This window comes from Rhincodon typus, chromosome 27, assembly GCF_021869965.1.
Source record: "Rhincodon typus isolate 14 chromosome 27, sRhiTyp1.1, whole genome shotgun sequence".
Classification (NCBI taxonomy): Eukaryota; Metazoa; Chordata; class Chondrichthyes; order Orectolobiformes; family Rhincodontidae; genus Rhincodon; species Rhincodon typus.
Genome location: NC_063358.1, coordinates 9,301,286 through 9,317,680, shown reverse-complemented (window position 1 = coordinate 9,317,680; position 16,395 = coordinate 9,301,286). Strand labels below are relative to the sequence as shown.

At 40.4% G+C, this 16,395-nt stretch overlaps 1 protein-coding gene across 1 annotated transcript in view; it reads right to left on the bottom strand.

The window, feature by feature from the left end:
* The window catches only part of LOC109924408 (protein THEMIS-like), an 84,032-nt gene that overhangs the window by 23,323 nt on the left and 44,314 nt on the right, over positions 1-16,395 (bottom strand). Inside the window, exon 4 of the mRNA XM_048612881.1 lies at positions 12,722-13,809. Within this exon, the coding sequence (XP_048468838.1) occupies positions 12,722-13,809 (1,088 nt within the window). The remainder of the gene's footprint in view (positions 1-12,721; positions 13,810-16,395) is intronic.

The window sequence follows — 16,395 nt, the reverse complement described above, 5'->3', positions numbered from 1 at the left end:
CAAGGTTGGTAGATGTGATGAACATTTGATTGTCAAAGTGGGGGTGGAGGAGTGGAGAAAGAGGTGTAAACATTAGTTGGAGATGGAGCCAGAGAGAGACAACAAAAGTTGGGCAGACAAAGGAATGGCTAAATGTCAGCCTGGGATCTCAAGATAAGCAACGTACTGCAGAATCTGGAAATTGGAAATAAAACAGCGAATCGTGGAAATACTTTCCAGGTACATATTAAAGGTGCTGCCACATCAGCTGAGTATTTGCAGCAGCTTTACCTTTTATTATAAACTCCCAGCAAACCTTTCAAACCTTGCTTAATTGTATTCTGTTCTTGATACACCTCCTGAAGTATGTGCAGCATTTTACATTTGTCAATCTTAAACTTTATCTGTACTTTTCTTGTTTCAATGCATAAGTGATCTGTGGCGCAGGGAAGCAGTCCCAGGTGGAGGCCAGTGTGGGGAAGCGACTGTCCTGACTCGAAACGTCAACTTTCCTGCTCCTCTGATACTACTGGCCTGCTGTGTTCCTCCAGCTCCACACTGTGTTATCTCTGGAAAAAACTTACCTTGGAGCAGTTGCGACCCGGTGCAGTGTGGACTGGAGGACTAGAGCGGAGCGGGAATAGTTGTTGGACTGCGGTCTGGTGCGGGCAGTCAGACCACATGTGGAAGCCCCTGCGCTACTGCAATGTAATGTTTATTTGTAATTTGTTTATATGACTGTAATGACTATCCTTTCAGTTACGTCAAATTTCTCACTTATTCTATGAATCACTGTAAAGTAATGCAACTGCTTTTCTTTTTATTCCTCTTTTGTATCTAAGTTATGTACTTGGGTAATTGTACCTAAGATGGTACCATAAGAGGCGATAGTGCAAAACTTTTCACTGTTCTCCTGTATGCCTGTACTTGGGTACATGTGACAATAAAGGATATTCTAATTCTATATTATCTCTGTAATTAAATTGAGATCAAACAACCGGGAAAGCAATTGAAGAGAAAATATAGTAAATAACAGAAAAATTATATGCATGGCTGTAACTGTATAAATCTATTGTATCTTTAATGAAAAGAAGTGATGACATTGTACAGGAAGAGAACTAGACACAGAAGAGAGAAAATGTAGAGGTGATGAATAAAGAAATGACTAACAAGCTCGGTTTAAAGGCAATGGGAAAGATTCCCCATTGATAACCAGATAGCCAGAAGAAGAGAATTAAAGAGAGAGACACCCTGCTAATCCCAACCTTGTTATTTACATCATCGTTCTTGCTATTTTCAATTTTGGAATTCAGAAATTAAAGCTTTCTTTGCTGAATTGTCCAATTAATTCTAATCATGCTGCTTCCCATTGTAACATCTTCAGATGTTGATACATGTGTTGTCTTTAAAATGAAAAACATAAAGCCACCAAAGTTTGACTTTTTTTTGATGTAAATATCACTTTTTAAATTGTGTTTGATATTTCTATTTCCAGTGCTGATCAAATTAACTTCCAGTTTACATGAGAGAAGACATTGTAGGCAAATGTTTAATGCAGAAGCTTATTAATGATTATTAGTCATTTCTGTGGGTTATTATTTGCAACACTCTTTCTGAGAAAGTAATTGAACAATGACAATAAAATTGGATAGCGCTTTACCCTAGGTTTCTTTTTTTAGTGCAGCATATGGTTCTGGATCAATTTTGAGCAATGGAGCTGAATGTTATGGATTGTGGAACCTGTGTTTTAAATCTACCAAAGTAAATGTGTAAAAGTACAACCAAAGATAGACAGCGATAAAGATAATGAATGTGTTCGTGATAGGCACTAGATGATTATAAGGTAATAATTCAAAAAAATTGCAGATAGGAATAGCTGATAGGAAACTTTCAAAATTGACAGAAAGGAAAATACAGGCTCTGAAATGGTTGATAAGCACAAAATGGGCAGACTCCGCTCAGATTGAAGGACCTCAAAGCCTATTTGTGAAGAATACATGGAGACTGGAATGTTTTGCTGAAGAGTTTTCTTTTTTGCTTACTTTCCACAGAACTTATATCTCCACTCTAAACAATCCTCTCAATAGACATTTTGAAATCAAAATGTTCAAATGTATTATCATACATCTCTGGAACAGGTGGGACTAGAATTCAGGCTTTTTGGTCCAGATGTAGAGATACTACCAATGTGCCACCAGACCCTCTACACATCTTCGTATATATTTTCTAATCAATCTGTTCAGGGATGTTGTGACACATCTCTGGAGCAGATGGGACTTGAACCTAGGCCTCCTGACTCAGAGGTAGGGACAGTACCACTGCATCACAGGAGCTCTTCAATTATCTAATCAATATCCAACACTCATTCATCTTGTTACTTTAAACTACTAGTTATTAAAAATATCTCAATTGTGACCATAACATCCATCGTTGATTATTTTAAAACAAAACCCAAGCCCACAGCAATATGGTTGACTCTTAACTGCCTCTAAAGTAGCCAAACAGGTTTCACAGTTCAAGAACAATTAGGGATGGGCAATAAAAGTTGACCTTGCCAGTGACGCCTGATAAACACCAGAGAGTAGAATATTGGTTAGACAGAGTCCAGGCATATACTTTTCCAGTCAGATTTTTATTACACTTCACATATAATCAATTTGATTTGATCTCTTTATTGGCACGTATACATAAGTACAGTGAAAAGTTTTGTTTATGAGCAGTACTGGCAGATCATAGTAAGCAAGGACATACAAATCACAGGGTGAAAAAAATGTAGACAGAGGCATACAAGTTACATGGCACAGGGTATGCATTAGGTAAGATGAACATTAGCAAGATCAGCATTATTTGAAGTCAGAGAGTCTATTCATCAGTCTAATAATAGCCGGGAAGAAGCTGTCCTCGCACCTGTTGGTGTGTGTGTTCAGGCTTCTGTATCTTCTGCCTGACAGAAGAGGTAGGAAAAGAATATTACCAGGGTGGGATGGGTCTTTGATGATGTTGGTAGCCTTTCTGCAGCAACAAGCCGTGTAAATAGAGTCCATGGATGGGAGGTTGGCTTCCATAATGGTCTGGGCTGCGCACACAACCTTCTGTAGTTTCTTACAGTCCTTTGCTGAGCAGTTGCCATACCAGGCCATTATGATCCCAGATAGCATGCTTTCACTGGTGCATCTGGAAAAGTTGGTGAGGGTCCTCATGGACATGCCAAATTTCCTGATCTGCCTGAGGAAGAGGAGGTGGTGTTGTGCCTTCTTGGCTGTCGCATCTATGTGGGAAGTCCAGGACAGGTTGTTGATTATCGTCACTTCGAGTAACTTGACGCTCTCCACCCTTTCAGCCTCAGTTCCATTGATGTAGATGGGGGCGTGTTCTCCTTCCTTCTTTCTGAAGTCAATGATCAAGTATTTAGTTTTGCCGCTGTTGAGACAGAGCTTGTTCTCATTGCACCAAGTCACCAAGCCCTCTACTGCCTTTCTGAGCCAATTCTAAAACAACTGATTACTTTCTCCCCATATGACCGGTGAAATGCTTAACTAATTACCCTCGCATTACATATACCTGTGCCTTCATTCTACTTGGCCTCACGCAGAGTGCCACTAGATAATAAACATGACTACATTCTAGGAAATAATAAAGAATAAAATTAACTTCCAATAGGAAGAACAATTAGGTACTAAAATGAGGCAGAGGGTGATTGGAGTAGCTGCGTGGTTGGGAGAATTAGGCACTTTCTCTTATACCTCAAATTCACATGCTCCTAATAAATTCTCAATGTATTCAATGTATTGCCAAGTGAACTTTTTCAGTTTTGGTCAATCATAAACCAGAGACTCCATGAGTTAGCAGGGATGTTTAACATCTTCAAAGATGCTTGAGGACATCCTTAAAGAATAGCCACTGTCCTCCTGGGTGCTTTCTATCACAACTGTGCTCCAAGCAGAACAGTTACTTCAGGAGTCTGGTGTCAGGCATATGAGTGACATGTCCTGCCCAACAGAGCTGGTTTTGACTGCTTAATGCTTAGATATTGGACATGTTGGCTTCAAAGAGTGTTCTGATTTTGCCATTTGATTTAGAGAATCTTGGAAAGGCACCACTGGTGATATTTCTACAGTGGTTTGAAGTGCTTCTGTAAGTTCTCCAAATCTCCAAAACATAGAGAAGCACAGAGATCACTGTTGCAAAGTAAACCATGGTTTCAATCTAGGCTTTGAGATCCCAATCCATAATTTTTCTTCTCTTCAATTGCCTGAAGGCTGAGCTGGCACATTGGTGGTGATGATGAATTCCATTGGCTATGTTTGCCTTCACCAATGGGAGGTTCCCAAGATATGGAAAATGGTCCACATGCTGTAGAATCTTGGTGTTCATTTTAATGCACAATACATATGTACAATATCAGACAGGTACATATTTGTCAAACCACATAGAAGCTGTACTAAAAGCATTAAAAGACTGGTAAGACATATCCCTGTTTTCCAAAAGTAAACTCCTGAGAAGCAACTAACATAAATAGCATGTTGGATTCAGTCAGTTCATACTAATGTTTATCCTGCGCATGCAGTAATGCCAATCCCATGTGCATTCCTTCTCCCCACATCGCCTTTTCCCACCTTTCTTTCAAGTACCTAAGGTGTCTTAAAAGTTGACATAGCTGTTGATTGTAACTCCCTTCTACCCAGTGAGCATGGTACAAGAGACAGACGTAAGATTGCCTGAAGGTGAGACCAGAGGGAGAGAGAAAGACAGTTGAGCAGACAAAAGATTGATATCAGTAAGCCAGGGAGAAAGACAAACTGCTAATAGGGACCATTAGTAGCTGGGAATGGGTTGGCTGTGTTGAAAGCAGCCCATGTGATGACAGGCCCTGGGGTGTGGGGATGGGCACAGTACATGGAAGAAGGTGCTCAGGTCCTAAAATTATTGAGTTCTATATTGAGGCCTGAAGGCAGCAAGTTGAAAATGAGATGCCTTGATGGAACACAGTAGCTGACCCAGACAGAAATGTTGGTGTGTGAACATGGTGGTGTGTTGAAGTGGCAGGCAACTGAAGCTAGGAGTCATTTTTGTGGACAGAACATAGATGTTTTGCAAAGTGATCATCCAGTCTACATTTGTCTCTGCAATGTACAGGAGAGCACATTGTGAACATCATTAGCAGGCTTTCTTTCTCTCTGGCTTACCATTATTAGTCCATTTGTCTAGCCAACTGTCTTTCATTCCTTTCGGGCTCCATTTCCACCTATTGCTTATTCTTTTTAAACCTATCTCTAGGCCCTGTTTTCAATATATATATAAGTTATTCCTAGTTACTATCTATTTTGAAGAAGAAATGTTAACTCTGCTTTCTCTCCACAAATGCTGCCAGACATGCTGAGTTCTTCCAGCAATTCCTGTTTTTGTTTCAGATTTCCAGCATCTGAAATTGTTTGTTTTATTCCAGATGATCTGAGTTAATTTACAGGCCAGCGGTAAGATCAATCCCACCTGTTAACTGTGCTTGCAACATGTAAATAATTTCAGCATCAGCTTTATTTGCACAGGTAGTTTGTCTCCACAGTTCAGTGTGATTTATATTTCTGTGACTGTATGCATATACTAAGTGTACGTAATTAAAAACCAGACAGAAAGAAGAATTTGAATGAGTGGCTGATTTCAAAATGAAAGAGCAAGGAATCAGAGGGATATTTTAATATATTGAGATGAGGCAAGGTTGAAAGAAGCTTATGTAATACGTTGACATCAACCGATACCATTGGACTGAATGGGCTGTTACTATGCTAACAGATTCTATGTCATGAATATACCTCTTTTTATTGACTTTGGTGTCAGTCCAGGCTTCTGTTGTGATTGAGTGAGAGGGCCCAGGCAAATTTGAAAATTGTTGCTTGATGACATCACTCGTGTCACAACATTATTTTTATGATGGCCCACATAGAAACCTCAATGTGGGCAAACCTGTCAATTGAGACTGCTGGTGAGAAACCTGGCAGAATGTAGCAGTGTACCCCAAAGAGATTGAAGCTAAGTGATAGGTTTTATTCCAGTTAGAATTCAGAAAACAGGGAAATCCTGGACTCTCTCTTGGTCTTGGTCCTCCCTTTCCCCTCCCCAACACCAGTGTCTGCTTGGGATTAGTGTGTATCCCTAGCTTAAACGCTGGAGCTCTTTATACTGGTCTCACCTGTGATAGGGTTAGGGTAAGTTCATTCACTCAGCTCTTCAGAGGTGGATGGTTCATGCTCCCAATTCCACGCATCAACCTTTATCTCATTCTGACCAGTTCAGATTTTAAATCTCAAAGTGTGGCTTGAGAGTTAAAATTAGCTAGGGCTTGCCTCTTTCATATTGCAATACATTCTACAGTATCTCAAGCACTAGATATACCTCCCCAAGGTCTCTGCTTCAATCATTATCAATAAATAACAACACATGAAGAATCTAACAGCAAAGTTATGCATTTGCATTATTTAACTTGTCAGAGAGATGAATTGAAGAATTGTAAGTCTAATAAACTTGTCTAACCTTCCATTAAAGACTTACAGCATTGCACTTTTCTTTCAGGATTATCAACTTGTCATTTGTCCCAAACTGCCTCAGACCCTTTGAGACTTTTAGACTACTTCTCAGCTTCTTTGAGAGTTTTTTTTCCTTAACAGCCTGCCTCTCATTTGAATAATGTTGCAAACCATACAAGAAACAAGGTTTAAACAGTTGAGCTTTTTGAAGAGAGGGAGGATGGTGGCAACACAAAAGGACTTAAATGAGGCAGTTCCAGTGAGCTGGGTGTGAATGACAGCACCAAAGCTGCTGCGAACTTTCACTGAAATCCAAGTGACTGATTCTTGCTCTCAGCATTTTAATGCATTAGTAAAAAGTGCTGGTAATTGATCAGAAGTCTATTCCTGATGGTTAGAATATGACATTTGCCCAATGCAGTTTACAAAAGCTTTGAGATAGATCACACATCGAGGAGATAATAAGATCTTGTAAATATCAAAAAATTGTGATTTATAAATTAGAGGTTAATAACTAGCAAAGAATTTGACTTATATGATCATTTATGATAGTGAACTTGTTGTATCTTCCTGCTTAGTAACAGTTGCCATAACAATCATTGCTCAGAGATGTTCCCCCCTTAATGGGATCAGGTGTTCTTTTGGTATTCTATCAATTGCAATGATAATCTAGATTTAATTGGAAATTTAAAAACTTTTGTGGAACGCGTGCTGACATTTTAAATGCTGTTGTGTTGCAAAGATATATTAACCTTTAATGTTAATACTTCTCTGACATGTCAAATTAGGCATTGGGTAAAGGAATATAAATAAAACAGTCATATACTATGACACGGGGATTGAATTTTCAGGCAGTATCTAGGTGTATCTTGTTTAAAAATATACCATTTCTCATCAGTATCTAGTGACTCCCTGCTGTCAGATACATTAATGTGATTTTTTGTTAAGATAGCTTTGAAATCTCATTATTGGCACCAGGAAAATTTAAATTCAATTAATTGAATAAGTCTGGAGTGACAATCTAGAGCCGCTAATGGTCACCATGACATTACTGATTGGTTGCAGAACAATGTCATTAGGGAAAGAATACTAGACAACACGGTGCAGAGCTGGATGAACACAGCAGGCCAAGCAGCATCATAGGAGCAGAAAGGCTGACGTTTCGGGCCTAGACCCTTCATCAGAAAAGGGGGAGGGGAAGGGGGTTCTGAAATTAAAAGGGAGAGAGTGGGAGGCGGATAGAAGATGGACAGAGGAGAGGATAGGTGGAGAGGAAACAAACAGGACGAAGAGGCGGGGATGGAGCCAGTAAAGGTGAGTGTAGGTGAGGAGTTAGGGAGGGGATAGGTCAGTCCAGGGAGGACAGACAGGTCAAGGGGGCGGGATGACGTTAGTAGGTAGGAGACGGGGGTGCGGCTTGAGGTGGGAGGAAGAACAGGTTAGGGAGGCGGGGACGAGCTGGACTGGTTTTGGAATGTGGTGGGGGAGGGGAGATTTTGAAGCTTGTGAAATCCCACTGCGAAGCCTCTTCTAAGGATTCTCCAGCATCTGCAGTTCCTACTATCTCTGATTCAAGGGAAAGAATACTGCTGTCTTTACCCAGTCAGGCCTGCAGGTGACTCCAGACTCATAGTAATGTAGCCGACTCTTAACTGCCTTCTAAAGTGGCTGAGAAAGCCATTCATCTGTATTCAAGAAAGTGGTTCTGTACCACCTTCAAGGATAATTAGGGGTAGACAATAAATGCCAAATCCTGTAAACGAATGAGGGGAGAAAAAAAGCCACAATTGACCAGCTTTGATAATGCTTCAGTCTTTATACTCTAAGGTTTTAGCAAAGATCTGTAGCTCGGGTTGTGGATGAGTTTGTTGACTTGCTGTCTGAGCTGGCTTGTTTTCATTCAGACGTTTCGTCACCATGCTAGGTAACATCATCAGTGAGGCCTCTGACGAAGCGATGTTGTTCTACTCCACTTGGAATTCATACTGTCCGGTCCATTAAGGTGAGCAGTGTCATTTCTGGCTTTGTTCTGTATGGGTTTGTATATGGGGTCCATTTCTATATGTTTGTTGATTGCATTATGGGTTGAGAACCATGTCTCCAGGAATTCCCGTGTGTGTCTATATTTATTTGAGGCATGGTTCTCAACCCATAACGCAATCAACAAACGTATCGAATTGGACGTCATATTCAAATCCATGCAGAATAAAACCGGAAATGACACTACTCACCATAATAGACCGGACAGTATAAATTCCAAGTGGAGGAGAACAACATCGCTTCATCGGAGGCCTCACTGATGATGTTACCTAGCATGGTGGTGAAATGCCTGAACGAAAACAAGCCAGCTTGGCAAGCATGTCAGCAACTTCAGTATAAAGAGAAATAAAATAGAAAATACTAGAGAAACTCAGCAGGGCTGGCGACATCTGGGGAGAAAGAAACAAAGTTAATGTTTTGAGTCTAGAATGAGTTGCTTTCAGAAGAGGGTTTAGAAGAGTTCTGAAGAAAAGTCGTATCGAATTTGAAATATGAAATCTGCTTCTCTCTTCTACCGGTGCTGCTGTTTTCTTTCTCTTCCCCTGAAGGTGCTAATTCAACTTAAGATTTAATGCATAGACTTATAGTGTCATAGAATTCAAGCCATCGAGTCAATGCAACTCTTTGCAAGAACAGAGACAACAAGGTGTAAAGCTGGACGAACACAGCAGGCCAAGCGTAGATAGAAAGACATTGTTTCTATTAGTCAAACGGTTAAGAACTAGAAGACATAGCATCATAGGAGCAGGAAGGCTGACGTTTCGGGCCTAGACTCTTTGCAGGAACAATTTACCAACCCCAATAGCCTTTCAATCAGTTTCTCATCGGGTGCTTGTCCAATTCACTTTAAAGGTCACACTCAAGCAGTGCTTCCAAACTGTATGATATTCACTCTGCTAAAAGATTTTCTTCATGTCACCTTTAGACCTTCTGTCAATTAAGGCTGTGTCTTCTAGTTCTTAACCGTTTGACTAATGGAAACAATGTCTTTCTATCTACTCTATCCAGACCTTTTCAACATTTGAAAAACCTGTGTCAAGTCTCTGCTCATCCTTCTCCGAAGAAAATATATAAACGTAACTTTTATTTTCATGTGCAGGTTATGATGACAGGGCAAGTTGCAAATGTGTTTAATAAGGTCTGCAGGATCCTAGGCTTTATGGACAGGGCTGAGGGTACAAATGCCAGCAAAGTTCTGATGAGCATTGGTCATTAAAACTTGGCCCAGTTCTTTTTGCTGAATTTGTTGGAAATAGTCAGGGCTCTAGTTGTCAGGCACTATGTCCAATTAGCAATTTTCATCTGTAGGCGAGCTGTAAAAGCTAAATTATAAAGCAGAATCTCTAAAGTAATAATCTCTGGATTACTACCTGAACCAAAGTCAAACTGGCATGGGGTAAATAAAGGCAATGAGTTAAATGCATGGCTGACAGAGTGGTAGGTGGAATGGATTTCAGTTCATGGACACTGACACTAGTACTGGGGTAGAAAGGAGCTGTTCTGGTGGGACGGTGTTCACTTGAACTGGCTGGAACCAGTGTTCGGGTCCTATCAAATAACTAGGGCTGTAGAGATGGCTTTAAAGTAATTGGGGTGGGTGGAGTTGGGAAAGGGAAATGTAAACTTACAAAGCAAAAGGATATGGCAGCATTACAGGTACATATTTGGATAATGATTCCCAGAGTGGACAGAGTGCTGGGTCTCCATATTTAGCTCTGAGGGTGTATCTACAACATGAGGACTGCAGCGGTTCAAGAAGGCAGCTCATCACCACCTTCTCAATGGCAGTTAGGTATAGACAATGAATTCTGGTGGAATCAGAGAAGCCCACATCCCTTGAATGAATTAAACTAATTAGTCTTTCTGTTTCTATGAAGGAGAAATTACTTCGCACAAAGGGTCATGAATCTGTGGAATTCATGACCAGTATACAGTGGATGCTGGGACATTGAGCAAATTTAAGGAGGAGTTAGACAGATTTTTAATTAGTGGTGGGTTGAAGGGTTATGGGGAGCAGGCAGAAAAGTGGAGTTAAGGCTGATCGTATGTGTAGAACAGCGGAGAGAGCATTGATCAGAATAACAAGGAGAAAAAGATGCCGCTGAAGTGGGCTTTCAGCTGCTTAACAGTAGATATATGGTAAGACAGTGAAAACATCAGGAGATAATGAAGGCGTGTTAAAAAAAGGTAGTGCATTAATCATGGGATACCTTAATCTTCATGTAGATTGGGAAAGCAAGCTTGGCACAGGCGATTGGCCCCAGCAAAATTCTGCCAGTAGTATTAAAGACTTCTGCTCCAGAGTTTGTTTCTGTTCTAGTACAGGTATAACACTGGCACGAATCAACAATGTGGAAAAGTGCTCAAGTGTGTCCTGTATAAAAAAGTGGACAAGTTCAACCCAACCAATCACTGATCACATCAATCTACTCTCGATCTCAGTAAAATAATAGAAGTTGTCATTGACAGTGCTATCAAGGAGCAACCGCTCAGCAATAACCTGCTCAGTGATGCCCAGTTTGAGTTGCACCAGAACCACTCATCGTCTCATTACAGCCTTGTTTAAATATATACTAAAGAGCTGAATTCCAGAGATGAAGTAAGAGTACAGCACTTGACATCAAAGCCACGTTTGGCTCAGTGTGCCATCAAGGAGCCCTAGCAAAACTGGAGTCAATGGGAATCAGGGAGAAAACACTTTGCTGATTGGAGTCATATCTGGCGCAAAAGCAGATGGTTGTGGTTAATGCAGGTTAGTCATCTCAGCTCCAGGATGATCTTTAGCAATTTCATCAATGACCTCCCCTCTATTATAAGGTCAGAGGTAGAGATGTTCACTGATGATTGCACAATGTTCAGCACCATTCAGGACTCCTCAGATACTGAAGCAGTTCTATGCCCAAATGCAGCAAGCCCTGGACAATATCCAGGTTGATGCTGAAAAGTGTTAAGTAACATTCGTGCCACACAGACGTCAGGCAATGACCACCTCCAATAAGAGACAATCAAACTAGTGTCTCTTGGTTTTCAGTGGTGTTACAACCATTGAATCCCCCATTATCAATATCCTGGAGGTTACCATTGTTGAGAAACTCAACTGGACTTGCAATATAAATACAGTGTCTACAAAAGCAAGTCAAATGCTAGGAATACTGTGGTGAGTAGCTCACTTCCAGATTCCCCAAAGCTAGTCACCATCCACAAAGCTTAAGTCAGGAGTGTGATGGAATATTCCCCACTTGCCTAGATGAGTGCAGCTTCAAGAACACTCAAGAATGCAGGAGAAAGCAGCCTGTTTGATTGGCATTATATCCATAATTGTCCATTCCCTCCACCACTGACACTCAGTAGCAGTGTGTGTACAATCCACAAGATGCACTGCAGAAATTTATGGGAACACCATCACCTTCAAGCTCCCCTGATGCCACTCACCATTCTGACTTGGAAATGTATAACTACTGGGTCAAAATCCTGGAATTCCCTCCCTAATGGCATTGTGGGTCTACCTACAGCATGTGGTCTGCAGCAGTTCAAGAAGGCAACTCACCACTACCTTCTCAAGGGCAATGTGGCTTAGCCAGCAATGCCCACGTCCCGCGAGAGAACTTAAAAAAAATCAGTAATTGCTGAAACACAGACACTGTTTATTACATCTCAGAACACAGGTATATAAGAACAGGAGGAAGCCATAGCCTCTTAAGACTGTTCTACATTTACTTAGCTTGGTTCCCTATTCCTTGATACTTTATCCAATAAAAATCTAACAATCTCAGAATTGAATCAATCAATTAATGCTAGCTTTAATACCTTTCTGATGGTGAGATTCCAGATTTCCACTCTCCTGTTTGTACTTGTTGGCATTATCTCTGAATGGCTAGATTTAGTTTAAAGCTTTTGTTTCCTTGCAATGGAATGCTACCAACAGAGGTAAGATCTTACCTCCAAATTCTGTGTCAACTCTTTTAATTATCTTAAAAGCTTCAATTAGATCACCTCTTAATCGCGTGAGTTCAAGATAACAAAAACCTACTCTTTGCAACCACTTCTCATAATCTAACACTTTCAGTTCTGGGTTTATTCTGGTGAATTTTGATTGCAATCATTTCAAAAATCTTCTCCTTTCTGAGGTATGGTGCCCAGAACTGAAAACTATACCTTTCATGACATCAGATAATTCTTACCTTAGTGGGTAAAGGTGGTTGTTGCTGCATATAACCTGGTATAGGAGAACGACAAGGGGGTTGAACTGGAGTGGAATCTGACATGACGGTCTTTTTGCTTGGTTTTTTGGGTGGTCGAGGTGGTGGACACAGATTTGGAGAAGAACATTTCCGCAGATTATAGTACATGAAATCAGTCAACTCTTCCACTGAGGTTGCATTTTTAAGGTTACAATCCTCCTCAGGAAAGTCTTGTAGATGACAGACAGTCATGGTTATCCATTCAACTGGAATTGAGAAGCACTCAGAAGGCTGTTCATTAAAACTGACAACCAGATTAGGTACCATAATTATTTCCTCCAGCTTGATTGCTGGGAAGGCTGTTAAGGTATCATTTGGTAAAGTAGGATCTTTTGATGTGACTTTTACTTGAAAAGGTAGCTTGAATTTATCACATATTTCTGAGATTTTGTATCTCTTGGTGTCATGGACTTCTTCCACAAAATGACCCTCCAGGTATAAAGGAAGCATCAGAGTCTCATCCTCATCTTCATCTTCTGTGATCTTGTTGCACATGAGCATGTCAACATTTTGAATTACGCCATGAAAGTTCAGTTGTGTAGTAGTCCTAAACATAGTGACCAAGCGGTCACCCACGCATAAAGAAGATAATCCATCTTCATTCCACATGCAGTCTCTTGTAACCACAACATTCAAAGGGGTCTCTTGGCTGATGGCATTGCAAAGATCAAACACAGTCACAAACTCTCTAGGCCGCCTTCTGAAGGATCCCTTGTAGTTTATGGAGATTAAGAAATGCCGGTTCACCTTGTTGAGCATGGATGTTGCCAGGACATGCTTCAGCAACTGCTTCTTATAAATTTTCAAAATTCTACCCTTTCTCAGTGAGTGAAACCATTGACCCTTAAAGGCGGGCTGCTGTTCCGGGGCATCCAGAATTTTGACCAAGATTGGAAATTGATCATGTGACTGGTTTATAATATCAGACAATGACAGTGGTTTGATGAACGTGATATCTTTTTGCTCCTCTGTTACATCCCTCACATCAACTTCCAAAGTTGAAGGTATTTTCACAATCTCTTTTCTGTCTGCAGGAAGAGTTGATAGCTATTTTAATAAGCATGCTTTCAGACATTATATAGACAAACCTCTTTGGCATTATTCACAACATGAAATATTTTTTATCAAATAACCTGTAATAAAAATCCCATTATTATCTTATTTTGCCTGCACCCCTATTCCTTTTGTCACTTAATCCATCTTGCCTTCTGTCAAAACTTAGATTTTACCTTTGTCCTCTCCTCTTCACCCCACCTCTTTTCCCTACCTCTATTACTTCCTTAAAGCTGGTAACATATCCATGTTTTTTTCAGCTCTGATGGCAGTTGTCTATCTGAAACATAACCTCTATTTCTGTCTCCATAGAAACAGCTTGAACAGTTAACTATACAGTTGATAATACTGACTCAGCCGTGTCAGTTTTATTTCAGATTTCAGGTGGAAGAGGTTATGGGTTTTGAAGGCACTATTGAAGGAATTAGTGTTGATGAATTACTGCAGTACATTTTTTAAGTGATATGTGCCTCTTCCACTGTGCACTGATGTGGAGAGCGAGTGTTTAAAGGGGACGGGATGCGATCAAGCAGGCTGCTTTGTCTTGGATGGTGTTGATCTCCTTGAATGTTGTTGGAGCTGTACTCATTGAAGCAAATGGGGAGTATTCCATTGCAGTTGTAAATAGTGGATAGTCTTTGGTGACCCAAGAAGTGGGTTACTTAGCACAGAATTTCCAGCCTTTGAACTGCTCTTGTAGTATTTATTTGGCTGGACTAGTTAAAATGCTGAGCATTGGTAAACCCAAAGATGCTGATAGTGGAGGATTCAGCAATGACAATGTCATAGTATATCTTCTATGGAAAAATATGTATTCACTGTTGTAACATAAAATAACACCGCAGTCATTTGTGCACATCAATACTTGAGAAACATTAATGAGATGTGTGACCAATTCATCTGATTTTTAGTGACATCAGTTGAAGGTTATATTTTGGCCATTGGTACATTAGGACAACATCCCTGCTTTTCAAATAGTTTTAGGGTTTGATTGCATCTCCAGCAATTCAGCAATCTATGAATGCACACAGAAGTGTGAATAAAGATTACCATCTGGGGCCTCTGTTTCAGGACCCCAAAACATCAACTTTCCTGATCCTCGGAAGCTGCCTGGCCAGCTGTGTTCCTCCATCTCCACGCTGTGTTATCTCTGAATACTGTTCAAGATCATTTCAGTGGGTCGTTAAAAATCAGCTACATATGGATCTGGAAGTATCTGTAAACCATTTCTATAAGACAGCAGACTGGTTTTGGTGGGGTTTGAGTGCAATCTGGCAATGTCATGGTCACTGCTACTGATTCCATGTTTTTGTTTCATAGTTTATTTAATTAAATTGTAATCCCTCATTTGCCATCATGGGATTTGAATTTATAAATCCAGACTGTCAGTCTCAGTTTATGAATGATAAATTCATTGTTAGCGTTAATGTTTAAAGGGATTTGGGTATGCTCATACAATGAATGCAGAAAATCAACTGATAGGTGCAGCAAGCAAATAGGATGGCAAATGGCTTTTTGCCTTTATTGTAAAGGGGCTAGAGTGCAGGAATAAAGATGTCTTGGTAAAATGTCCAGCATTATGGTGAACAGCTTTGGTCTTGACATTTAGGAAAGCATGTATCTATAATGGATGTCAGTTCCCTGCATGACAAATTTGTTTGATCATAATTGAGGCTATATTGTATGGCTTTAGAAGAATGAGAGGCAATATCGTTGAGAAATACAAGGGGCTTAAAAGGGTAGACATTAAAGATTGTTTCTGTACAATCATGACGAGGTAAGCCAGGTGGTCCTCATAGAATATTATTCCTTGACTGGGGCTGCTACCTGGTCCAATCAGGGAGCCCTGGCTGACAGATATAAACGGGAGCATCAGCGGTTCTGCTCACTCTGAAAGCTGGCTCTGAGGAAGCTGGACCAACATCAAATACTATGTATGGGTAAATAAAGGATGACATGGTGATGGGATGCCAGTCTCTGTGGAGTTTTTTCAGTAGCGACAAGGGAAAAAAATGCTCCTGAAGAAATTTATTTGCAACAGTAATCTTTGAGTTGGGGTAAGCATTCCTGGAATCATACCATTATTTGGGAAGCTTGACTCATTTGATCCTGCCTTAGAAGACTGCGCCCAGTATGTGGAAAGAATGCATTACTTTTTCCTGGCAAATTACATTGGGGCAGATGAAAAGCAATAAGTAATTCTCCTGTCAGCTTGTGGACCCGCAGCTTTTTCAATTATTAGGAGCCTAATGTTTCCTGAGGTACCAAATACAAAAATCTTTCAAGAGCCAACAAATTTACTGAAGGAATATTTCAATACCCAAAATTCCTAAAATCCTGAGATGCTATCAGTTTTACTCAGCAAGTTGAGAACTGGGGAATCGGTGTCAGGATCTTTGATGTAGTTAAGACAGCTGGCAGAGGCATGTGACTTTGGTTTAACCCTTAATGAGATGCTGAGAGACTGTTTGGTATGTGGGATTAATAACGTAATCATGCAAAAACACCTGTTAGCTGAAGCCCAATTGGACTTCAAACAGACACTACAATTGGCTTTGATA